Source organism: Pseudorca crassidens, chromosome 2 (genome assembly GCF_039906515.1).
Source record: "Pseudorca crassidens isolate mPseCra1 chromosome 2, mPseCra1.hap1, whole genome shotgun sequence".
In the NCBI taxonomy this organism is placed as follows: Eukaryota; Metazoa; Chordata; class Mammalia; order Artiodactyla; family Delphinidae; genus Pseudorca; species Pseudorca crassidens.
Window position 1 is genome coordinate 24885933 of NC_090297.1, and position 12370 is coordinate 24898302.

The 12370-nt window shown below is 50.6% G+C and overlaps 1 protein-coding gene across 9 annotated transcripts in view; it reads right to left on the bottom strand.

Moving 5' to 3' along the window:
- Positions 1-6311: 6311 nt before the first annotated feature.
- Positions 6312-12370, bottom strand: part of COL16A1 (collagen type XVI alpha 1 chain) — a 50748-nt gene continuing 44689 nt past the window's right edge. For 8 of the 9 annotated variants that reach the window (XM_067725225.1, XM_067725230.1, XM_067725228.1 and 5 more), the window contains 8 exons: positions 12221-12310; positions 10689-10724; positions 10066-10110; positions 8999-9187; positions 8569-8635; positions 7642-7818; positions 7384-7461; positions 6312-6652 (listed from right to left, as the gene is read on the bottom strand). In XM_067725225.1, coding sequence (XP_067581326.1) covers positions 6450-6652; positions 7384-7461; positions 7642-7818; positions 8569-8635; positions 8999-9187; positions 10066-10110; positions 10689-10724; positions 12221-12310 — 885 coding nt within the window. In that variant the 3' untranslated portion in view covers positions 6312-6449. Of the gene's footprint in view, positions 6653-7383; positions 7462-7641; positions 7819-7992; positions 8189-8568; positions 8636-8998; positions 9188-10065; positions 10111-10688; positions 10725-12220; positions 12311-12370 lie in introns of those variants that run through there. The other variant, XR_010940694.1, reaches the window with a different exon arrangement.

A 12370-nucleotide genomic window follows, 5' to 3' on the forward strand; every position in this document is an offset into this window, starting at 1 on the left:
GTGTCAGTTAGCAGCTTTGGAGTGGGATCTATGGTGTTTGGACAGGAAAATTGCAAACCGTCAGAATGGGAGGGAAATTAGATCATCTAGGGCCCCTTCTTTCATAAATGGGGAAACTGAGGTCCAGAGAAGCAGTGACTTGCCCTAGTTCAGTATGGGTTAGGGGCAGAGTGTAACCTAGAACTGGGGTCAGTGAATGTCCCAGTTCTCATCAGGGAAGTCTTGAGGACTGGTGCCAAAGTAAGTAAAATCCTGGTGACTAAGTGACCTCATAGTCATGTACTTGCCTGTTCATGGTTCAGGCTCTCCACTTGTTTGCATGCTCATTTAATTTGTTAGTTCTTACATGCGGGCACAGATTGTGTCAGGTTTTGCTTGTCATTATATCTCCAGGACCTGTATTTTTAAAAAATTAATTAATAGTATTATGAGGTGCTTTCCATTCTGGCCCATCTAACCATCTCGCCAGTGTCACCTACAGATTGGCACTTGCCAACTACCTCTACAAGGATCAGATTAAGAGCTGCTGTAGCTGCTGACCTTCAACACCCCCTGAAAGGAGTTCAGAGTGGAGATCAGGAATGAGGCACTCTGTGCTCTGGGAAAAACTGGCAGAACGGGTTTTCAGATAGAGGAGACGATTTTATGAGCCCAATTCTTCATCTCCTCGTATCTAGAAAAGCAGGAAAATCCTCCATGGTGACATCTTCCCCTCATGACTAGCAGTAACCTTCTGCAAAAAACATGTGCTTGACCGTGTGTACTCCCCCTTCACCAAAATCACATGTATACTGATCTTCCCCCCAATCTCTTTGGAGCAGTTTTTCAGATCTATCTGAAATGCTGTCTCCTGGGCTGTAGTCCTCATTTTGCCCCGAATAAAACTTAACTCACAACTCTCAAGCTGTGCATTTTTTTCAGGCAACACCAGGCACTTTCCAGAATCACAGTGCTGATCATGCTCCTTGCCCACGGGAGAGCCTACAATGACTCCTCTTCATCTCCACCTGCAAAATAAGGCCCAGCCTCTGCGTCGTCACCCCAGGCCCTTCACAATTTGGCCCAACCTTCACTTTTTCAATCCTGTCTTACAGTCCCTGTCTGTCTGCTGCTCTGTGCTCCTGTGTTCAGTTCCACCATTCAGCCCCCTTTCTTTGGAATGGGGATCTTGATTTTACCCCTTGCTAACTCTATGACCTTGGGCAAGTGATTGAACTTCTGAGTCTCAGTTTCCTCAGCTGTCAGAAACCAATATGTAAAGAGATCCGAAAAAATGAGCTTATGGCACCTGTTCATGCCCAGACTTATGCTCAAACCACTCCTTTCCCGGAACCAGCAGCCCTCCCAAGTCCAGTCCTTCAAAGGTCAGTTCCAATCCCGTCCTGCATCTAGCCGCCCCACATTCCCCGCAGCTCCAGAGTTAGCCACGCTCTCGCCTGCCTCCCAGTGCCCTTGGTACTGTCACTGTGCTATATTCTAGCCTGCCTGTACACGAGTTCTCTTTGATATGTTTCCCAAAACCTGTTCCTCTCCTTCATCTCCAAAAATCCACCCAGCCTCTCAGGCCAGAAACCTAGGATCATTCTTGTGTGGCCTCTGTTTCTCCACATACTCTCCCACTTCCCTGTGCTCTAGTTCAAAAATAGACCCATATCTGCTCTTTTCTCCAGGTTTGCACTGTCACCCTAGTCCAAGACACCGTCATCTGTGGCCTGGATCATGACCATAGCTTCCTGATCCACGTCCCTGCTTTCACTCTTTCCCCCACATTCTATTTTTCACAGGGCAGCCAGAACGATTGTCTTAAATATAAATCAGATAATGTCACTCCTGGACTTAAACTCCTTCAGAGGCTTCCAATAACTCATAAGAACATCTAAACTCATCCTTATGACCTTCATGGCCCTACATAACCAAGACCCTGCCTGCGTCTGCAGCCCCACTTCCTGCCACAGCAGTCCTCAGGTCACTCCAACCATGCTGGCCTGGTCTCCACCCCTGGAACGTACCAAGCTCATTCCCACCTCTAGATTTTGGATTAGCTCTTCCTTCTGTCTGGAATGCCCTTCCCTTGGCTCTTCACTGGCTAGCTTCTCCTTGCCATCCAGGTCTCAGTTCAAATATCCCCTCCTTGCGTGGGGGAGGGGGACATTCTTTGACACCACAAATACAGTAACATTGCCCCTACACACATTCTAGTCATCTATGGTATCACTATGTCTCATTCTTTCATAACACTTGTCATTACTTGAATTGTTCTCTTTAAAGTTTACATGTATATCGTAGGATCGTCCTTTTCTTATTCACTCCTCTATCCTCCGTGCCTAGAATAGTGCCTGGCATGCGTTCAATGACTATTATAGTTAGTAGTAGTAGTATTATCTTGTATTGAATGCTTACTAGGTGCCAGACATTGTGCTAAGTACAGTGTGTTTCATTTTCACCACAGTCCTTTGACATAGATACTATTACCCATTTATAATGAGCTGAGGTTGAGAGTGGCTAAGTGACTTCCAACTATCAGAAGGAAATGGAGAAGGCAGCATTTGAAGCCAGGTCCACAACCTTTTAACTACTCAGTACTTAGTAGTTGGTAGGTCTTATCTTCTTTACCTTTGTAAACCAGCCTCCCCCCACCCCCGCCCACATAGTTCAAAAAACTGGTGGAATCGAACTGCAAAATCTCAGGAAGAAGCCCTGCGGTCTGGGTTGAAGGTCAAGGGAGAGAGAAGAGTGACACCTGGCTTGCAAACTGGAGCAGTGTGAGGCACGCTCATTTTACTCCACAAACATATTAACCTGTTGAGTTCCCACCATTTGCCAGGCTCTGTTCTAGGGGCTGAGGATTAAGCTATGAGAATTTCACGCCCCAGCCCGGGGCTCTGCCCATCACAGGGCCCATACGAGGACATTCTATTGGATGTCTGTGCTATTTGGGGGCAAGGCTATCCAAGTCGTCTCTCAGGCAGTCAGAGACCAGCCAAAGCCAAGTCCAGCGCTGTGCCTCGGAAGACCTGCAGCAGGACCAGGTGTGTTTATTTTGGAGAGGGCCGGGTAAAACGGAGATCAGGATCTTCCAAAGACTGAAAAACAATTAACTAATTTCCAAAACCTCAGCTACCTGAGGCAGACACAGGTGGGTGGAGAAGTTCCTGTTTTTGTTTCAGCTTTAGCCAAAGGGGGAAACTTGGATTCCAGCCCTTTTTAGAGCACAGAGTACTTTCCTGAGTTCATGGAAGCCCCATGGTTGACCCATTAGAGGTGAGGCATAGCTTGGTCATGGAAGGACCATCCACCGGAAGCTATGGCCACCCCTGGAGACACATCATTCCCTCCAGGCCTCCTGTCTCAGCGCCAAGCCCCAGTATTGCTTACTGAGAAGGATACCAATACCCACTTAATTACTATGGGATTAATTCTCTTTGATTCCGACTAGATCCAGTTCCAAAATTTAAATTCCAGTTGCATGCCTTGGATCAGAGGGTGATTTGTAGCTTTCCACAGAACCAACAGAAAAATGAGAACAGCAGACAATTGGCCACACTCCCCTAACATAGCATTATATGGAGGCTGCACTGATACATTCTATTCCCATAAACTATTCAGGACAACGACACAATGATCTAGTCTTACAGGGGGCTTAACGGACCACATGTGAAGAGTCTAGATTCTGTTGAGTTCTGGTGACAGGGAAAAAATACTATGACAGAAAAGAAGACAAATTCCAGAAGGCATCAAAGTCAGGGATTTTTCTCTGCAGAATAAACACGCAGCAGCCTTTTCTCCATCTTACAGAGCAGAGGGTTTCTCAAATTAAGAATTCCCTGTTAGGCAAACCTGGCTCGACACAGCCTCACGTGAAACCCTTGCTTCCCACTGTCTCTCCCGCTCGCACTCCACATTCCAACCACATGCACTGTCTCTCATCACTCAGCGTGCTGTCCTCAGTCATCTCTGGACCTTGACATGTGCTGTTCCCTCTGCCTACATAGATCTCTGTCTAGACAAGATTAGGTCTCTCAGCTCTGTGCTCCCCTGGCGCCTGGTACTGCCCCATCATCCCATGTTATTGTAACTGCTTGTTTAACTCTCTGCTCTCCACCTAGACACTGTGGAGGCGGGGATCCTGTCTGTCTAGTTTGCCTCTGAATCCCCAGAGCCTGGTACAGTTCTGAGCACAAAGTAGAAAGAGGAAATGGACTCATCAAGTTAGATATTGCCAATCTGAATGATCTGTGTGTTGCCTTCAAAGCCTGGAATAACTACACTAAGCAATGAAGACAGACGGGAAAGTGAGAGAGCTGCCTGAAAGGAGGGGAAGGGGTGCACCCCTCCTTCCTTTCTCTAAAAGCTTACCCAGCTCCTGAACTTACCAGCAAAATCCATGGATTTTTTTTTTTTTTTTTTTTTTTGCTGACCATGGTAACAGAGACTATAAAATTCAGCTTTCCATCTGGTTCTTCATGGTCCAAGAGAATACAGCAATTTCAAACTCCGGGGAGACAAACACTCAAATCATGAAAGCTTAAACCTAGCCTTCGCAGAGCCCCCTAAGAGTAGTATGAATTTGACTCAAGAAGAAAAGTGAAGAAAACATCATTTACTCTGTAAGGATCAGTTCCCTGGTGGTCCTCAGAGGGCTTGAGTTTGATGTTTCCTCATAGCGATTTTCCCCCTCTGGCCTTCAAAGCCAACCTGCTCAATTCAACAGCTGGTCCTTGCTTCCCTTTCTTTCTACTCACACCAACGTGCTTCTTATCACGAGGCCCATCATCGGTTAGTGCTTCACAGACTGGGTGGAAAGGAAGCTGGCCTTCCAATGGGAGTACTTTAACATCTGTCCTCGTCCGCTGTCCAAAACTGGCTGCTACTTCAATGCAAAGAGGATGAGTTTGCTTTTTAATGTTTTATGTTGGACTCAGGGTTAACTGAGAATTGCTGGTGAGAGATAAAATAAGAATTGGCTCCTTTAGAAACATCATGTGAGGCACTTGGCATGCTCAGGAGTCTGCCTGATTTCATTTCCCTGGCCATCGGCACACCTCTGCCCCTGGCAGGAAAAAAAATAGGGCAAAGGTTCTGAAAACCTCTCGGTATTGGGGGCTCAATGGGAGAAGGGAATTTTCAAAACTGTGCTGGAAATGCCAGCTCAGGAGAGATTTTACGGCCAGTTTGAAGGCTTCAGGCAGTTTGGATAAGCATCTGGACTCTGGGTACATTTCTCAGCCTGCTCTGTGATCCCTTTGAAGTTTATCCAACTTGAATAAACCTTCCAGAAAGCTGGGGCCAGTAAAAAACCTTTCTTTGGAAGTCCCTCTGGATGTGCCCTGTTGATTTCTCACAGAGCAACCAGCCCGTCAGGACAAGAGATCTGAAAAGCAGAAAAGGAAGAAGCTTGAGATAGAATGCTTCTGTAATATTCAACTTGCTGTCTTTTTTTCTTTTTCTTCCTAGCCTTTTTACATATGGAGAAGGAGGCAGCAGATAGATCAGCAAAGTCCCAGTGGACTTTGAGGACAATGAATTCAGATCTGATTGTGGTTTGCCCATGACCCCTTTGCACTGATGCAATCTGTTTCTGAAGGCCTAGACTAAGAGGTACAGGAAAAGCACCACACGAGCTAGATTAACAAAGAATAACAAAAGATGTCATGCGCCGTCCAGGAGAGCTGGTGACAGGGCCATGCACTGGTACAGGCAGGAGTTTCCATGTCATTTCCTGGAGAAGCAGCAGTCCCTCGTTGCCTGGGCCAGGGGCTGCGACCTATCGTTCCTCCTGTTTGCACAGGCTTTCTAATCATGGAATTACTGGAGCAGCAAGAAGAGAACCATGTGTGCTTGGAGGTGCCGCCAGGCAGATGAATGCACCTCAGCAGCAAGTGGCAGTTCCCAAGGTGCACCTGGACTGGCTTTGGGTCACACCCAAGAAGAGGTGGGTGGGGTACCAAACACTGGTTTCTTAAAGGGAAGCAAATAGGGAGAGGCCTTTATGAGCTGCAAGCAGGGTCTTCAAACCCACCTTTGGCTCACCCATGGGAAGAGGCTGAGCGATGCCCCGTCTCTGACTTGGAGAAGTGTGCCATGAAGGATAGGACACAAGGTCCAGAGGCCCAAAGGTTGACTCAGAAGTATCTGGAGAGGAGAGCTGAGCTGGGGGCCACCTATACAGCAGCATCCCACAGCTTGACTGGTTGACCACAGACGATGAAGGAAATGCCCTCTTTTGACCCTGGGACCAAGTGACAAGAGGAGGATGACAGGGAGATGCAGCTGCAGCCCCAGAGAAACCCCACTGGAAGTGAGACTGCAGATAGTTTTGTTTCTTTGTTTATTGATAAAAAAATATTAATAGCAATTAAAAACCCAAAACATTCACAACCCATCCAGAATCCTATAAGTTTTAGCCATTTGTTCCCAATGGAGTCCTTCATCTGATGGAAATGGTGATTTCAGCCAAAAGGCCCCTTCATGTTTTTCATGGGTGGGTACTCTTGCTCCATTGGCATGGCCCCAAAGCAGTCAGAGGGGTTACAGTGGCCGGCCTTGCCCGGTGGGCCCATGGAGCCTGGGGCGCCAGGGATGCCAGGAATGCCTTGCTGGCCCATCGGCCCAGTTGCACCCATCTTGCCATATCCTGGAGGACCTTGAGGACCTAGGGAGGAAGGAGTCAGAGAAGGAAAATCAGGAAACCCAGATCACAAGAAAAGAAAACATAATAGTCATGGTAAATAATACCTTACATTTGATAAATATTTCTCCAGTTACACCATATTTTCATGAAGACCTGATCTGATCCTTACATTAGTTTAACGATAACAATAATACTACTGGCTAGTTTTATTCAGAGTTTCCACGTGCCAGGCACAAGGCAAGTGCTTTTTCTGCATTATTCATTGAATCTTCACAACAATTCCATGAGAAAGAAACTATTATCTCATTCTGGAGACGAGGATACAGGCTCAAAGACGTCGCCCACCTGGTAAGTGGTGAAGCTACACCTCAGAGCCAGGCTATGAAGCTTTAGCCATTTCCCTCTTAGGCTCGTCAAGGTCACAGAGCCAGTAAGAGGATGAGCAGGACCTGGACTTGCGTTCCCTGGCCCCACCACATCGAGCTCTCTTCCACTGTGTGGTGCTAGCCCAGGTTAGGACTTGCGGGCAGGCACTGGGTCTTCCACCGCATCCCCAACACCCGCCCCCCTCCCCACGCACACTCTCACACACGCCCTCGTAGAGTATCTTACACGCAGTGGCATTACTCTAAATGATGGTTGGTAGGCCTGTGGTTACTTCAGGTTCTACACAACTATGTTATAGAAGGAACATAAAGAAAGGCGATCTCAACTGCTCCAGATTCATGGTCTCAAAGGCTGGCTTTTCCTACCTGGGGGGCCGGGGAGACCAACTTCTCCTGCAATGCCTACACCAGTGTCTCCCTTTTCACCTTTGGTACCAGGCAATCCTGGAACAAAAGGAATAAAATAAGAGGCCCCATCCCTGAGTAGAACAATGACACACCCAGCAGGATTATTTGAAACACACGTATACACACAAATGGCATATTCACAACAGACCTCATGCAATGCTCGTGTTTGCCCCCAAGAGCTAGGTATGCACCTCAGTAACCGGACGGCAGACCTACCTCTCATCCCGGGCAAGCCCTGCCGACCTTCTCTGCCAATCTGACCAGGGAGCCCAGGTGATCCCGGGGCACCTGGCCGGCCCGGGGGACCATCCTTCCCTGGGGGCCCTGGTCGTCCCGGAGCTGCTGCCATCTCCATGGGAAACTGCATCCTGGAGGTGTAGTAAGCCATCCTCTCTGTAAGAAAGGTCAGGGACAGGTCACAGGGTGCCCCCCAGGGACTCAGAACGACTGCAGATGCTACAGACAGGCCCCCAGCATGGAATCCAAGACAGCCTTTCTTCAGAGGGATGTCAGAGCAAGGAACGTGTGGGTGGATCTCTTAAGTGGTCTCCTGTGCCCTAGCCCCACCTCGCTCCTCGCTCTCCACCGTGAGCTTCCTGAAGCACAGATCTGATTACAGCATCTCTCTTCTCCATTGGCCTTCCTGAGTTCACCACTGGCTTCAGAATAAAGTCCAGACTCCTTGCTTGGCATTCAAGGTCTGCTTCCCAAGCAAGATGTCTAGCCCCTTCCGGAAAGGTCCATGTTTTCCCCAGTCCCTAGCCTGTCAATGTTGGACAAACAAATGAACAGGAAAAAAAGCTTAAAATGAAACCACAGCAGCCTTCTTAGCGCTGCTGCTTGCCCCTTTATTTAGAGCTCACTCTATGCAGACTCATTTGATATCAATTTTCTCGTCTGTCTCCTCTGCTCCAGCGGGGGCTTGGGGAGGGCAGGAGGGAATCATTCTGTCTCTGAACAGAGCAGGTGGCAGGAAAGGCTGAAGCCTAATTGAACATATGCCTGTAAGTGGGAGAGCAAGGTAAGTAGGGGTGGGGGGGGAGGTGGATATTGAGCTCTAAGGAAAAGGAGGCCGGGCCGGGGTGGAGAAGCAGCTGGGAAGGGCGAGCAGCACCCACTGCCACCCAGCCAGCTGCCAATTACCATCAAACATTTTAATGATCTCTTGTCTGATGAACCTCTTGATTTCATCATAATTCACCATGTCTCCCTGAGGAGAGAGAAGAAACCTGCCTCAGTGATACTTCCAAGCCTGGGGCTCATCTCCCCTGGGGATGGACTTCATGGAAGTAAAGGATGGGGAGGGAGGCAAGGGTCCCAGGAGCCTCCCACAGATACTTAACCCACTGTCCTAACCCCCTGAAGTGGTACAAAACATTTCGAGAGTCAGTGCATTTTTCTGGGGAAAGGGTCCCCAATCCCCTCAACTCGCCCACACAGCTAAGAACCACCCGTAAGGGGGTCATGCTCCTTCCTGTAGAGTGTCAGCAAGAGCTTCTAAAATGGTCCACACTCTACCCCGCAGGCCTGCTCTGTGGGCCAGTGCCCATGGCTGCCAGCCTCCCCGCCTTACCATGGAGCCAGGCACCCCGGGCAGACCAGGGCTCCCCGCAGGTCCCGGAGATCCAGGGTGGCCTCTCTCTCCTGCAGGACCCGGCTGCCCAGAAGGTCCCATGGAGCCACTCTTGCCAGGCCCACCAGGCATGCCAGCTCTTCCCTTCTCCCCTGCCTGGCCCTTCGGCCCTGAAGGTCCCGGGTCACCCTGCAAGGACAGGAAGTCACAGTCCAGCATTGCCGAGTGCTGTCAAGTCTACCTCACGATGTCTCGGCAATCTGCTCCTGTCTTCAGCCCCCTACCTGGCCCCCGGCGTCTCCCTCTGGACTGTGCACAGGATCTTGACAGGTTGCCCCATGTCGCTGCCCCCAAAGCAGTCCTTCTAAAGGACAGTTTTCATGTTGTTACTCCCTACTTAGAAATTCTGATGGCTCCCAGCTGCCCTCAGGATAAAGGTCTAATTCCTTGGCCAGGCATTCAAGGCCATTCATGAGGCGGTCCTGACCACATCTTCTCCAGCCTCGTTGCACCTCCAGCCACACCTCACTGGTTGTAATTCTGACTCGGCCGTGTGTCTTAGTCCTCCCTGCCTGGACTGCCTTCCCCTCCTCTCTCCGCGGTGCACTCCTCCTACTCAGCTGAAATGTCCCTGTTCTCTGTGCAGCCTCCCTGACGCCCTAAGCTGAGCTGATTGCTCCCTCCCTCTGATCCCACGGTGCTACGTCTAATCTTCCTCAGTAAAACCTGCCACGCTCCAGTGTAAGTGTGACTGAACTAAGTGGGCACCTCTTGTTCAGGGACCTCTGTTTGCCCAAGGCTAGGACAGAGGGCCTGGCGGGTAAGCAAGGCCAAGCGGATGCTCGCAGAATGAATGAATGAATCAATCAATCAATCAGGAGTGAATGAACCTTGGAACAGCCCCTCGTGAGAAGTTGTCAGAGACGAGGTTGCTCCAAGTTCTGCCCACATTTTTCCCTGCCCACTGGCCTTCCTGTGTCTCCTCTCCATGGCTAAAGTCAGAGCTTAGAGTTGGGCTTAATCGACTCATGAGCTGCTCCTCTCAAACCCGGCCAGTGCCCACTCACCTTTGGACCAGGGGGTCCGTACATTCCCTGTTTTCCAGGGGGTCCCTAGAAGAAAGCAAAAGTCAGGGATCAAGTCTGGGCAGCGTCTCCAAGCTGTCCAGGAAAGACAGGTGCCATGAAAGGACCTCCCACAGTGTTAGGTCCCCAGGCCGTGTCCACTGGGCTCTGTGTGAGAAAGGATGTCAACCTCCCTGCCAACAAAAGCGGGGACATCTGGAAAGGAGACTCATGTTCCTGGGGTGTGGCCGTGTATGATCGTGTTGGTTGGGTCTCTTGTCACGGACAAAAAGAGGTGAGAAGTCAGAATGAAAGGGAGGGCCTGGCTAGAGCTGGTGCCCAAGAAATGTTTATTTGGAGTATTATTATGATTATTGGCTCTTTTTGACCAAGTATACGGTTAAAAAAAAAAAAAAAGTGAAAAGCAAGGCTCACTCTCATCCTTTTCCCCTAGTCCCCAGTCCCTCTCCCCAGAAGAACAAGGGCACCGGTTTCCTGTATATCTGTCCAGAGGCAGTCTGTGCAAACAGGGAGCATTTACTGAATGAATGAAGAGGGGTCAGGGCGAAGCTAGGAGCAAGAAGCAGCATCCCCAAGAGAAAAGGAGGAGCCCAGCACAACGGTACCTCTTTGCCAGCTTCACCATCTGCACCAGGTTCACCCTGGGGAGTAGAGAGCAATGGAGCTGTGGTGAGTGCCAAGCCAGTTGGGCATTTCATGCCTCACCTCGCCCACCAGGCATGGCCAGCCCCAGTTCCACCGAGGAGTCACGATCCTCCCCACTTCCCCCCGACGCTCCAGGCACAGGCTGTGGAAACTTAGACCCCACCCCACCCTCCAGCCTGCTCCCGGCCGCCCCACTGACTGAGCTCTATGGGGAAGAGCAGACTGCACCTGCCCTGCTCTTTGCTTGAGATCCTGGCATCTCGCACATTCCCTGGCTCTGAGTGTATGTTCGGTGTTTGCTGAATGAAGGTGTGAACTCGGAATCTCTGGCCTTGATGAGGTCGCAGAGATCGGCCAGGGCAGCCTAGTGTCCGCTCCCTCCCCAAAACAGGAGAGGCTGCTTCCAGGGCCCTGCCATTTCTAGTGGGATGCTGGGGAAGAGGAATCTGTGATTGCAAGGCAACTGACACATTCATCTGGGGACCCTGGAGGCTCCTGAGCCTGTAGGCAGGAGGGATGGAGGGTTGGTGGGACCTGCCTGCCCAGGGTCTGCAGCAGGAATCAGATGAGTTGGAGGCAAGACTCGGCCCGTCCGATTACTCCTGCATGGGCTAGAGTCATCCACCCCATTCCAGGGCACCAGCCCCAGGGGCATTGCTACTGCTCCCCAGAAGGAAGTCTGCTTGGGTGGAAAACACCCTGACCTGGGGACTAGGAGACATGGGTCCCTGCCTCAGTCCCCGGGGAGATTTTTCATCCCTGAGACTGGCAGTGAGTTCCACCTGATGTGGCCACCTGTCTGGAACCTTTGAAAGAGAAAGTATCGCAGAGTGGCTCTGGACGCAAGTTCTGGAGTCAGGCAGCCTCTTGCACTCACTAGCTGTGTGACTCTGGACAACCTACTTAACCTTGCTGAGCCCTGGTTTCCTCATCTGTAAAATGGGGACAATCCGACCTACTAAATAGGGTTGTGGTACAGATTAAATGACAAAATGTCAAGCACATTTGTAGGTCACCATTTGTAGGTCACCATTCAGCACATTGTCAGTGACCAATATATCACAGCTCTTAGTATAAACTCTAGCTGAAACTAAGGAGTGGTTTCTGAGCTGTTGCAACAGCTCCAGCAGTAGCGCAGCGTTTCTGGTGCCTGACATTTACAGGTTTTCTGTGGTTACCAACAGACTCCCCTGGGGAGGGGGCAGGGGTGGAACAGGGGCCAGTCTCCCCTGTCCGACACCTAGTGGGGGGATCTGTACAGCGGTGCACGGCTGGAAGCAGCGGTCTGCTGTGTGGCCGGCCCAGTGCTGGCTTGTACAGCTTGTCCTTCTTTCTAAATAGGACGTGATCCTCAGGCACAATCTCCGAGCTGCCGTCGTCTGTGCTAAATGCCTCCCCTTCCCTGGAGGCCTCAGACGTGCAGGGCTGCGTGCAACTGACAAAGCCCACTGGCCCTTTCCCCCGGGCTGTGCCGCAAGATGTGGGGGCTTACCGGGGGGCCAGGGTGTCCAGGGGGACCAGGCTGGCCCGGAAGACCTGAAAGGCCCCTTTCTCCAGTGGATCCTCGGTCTCCTTTCGGGCCCTAGGGAAAAAGACGGGGATGGTGAGAGGGAAAAGTGAACCCCACGCAGCCAGAGGCAGA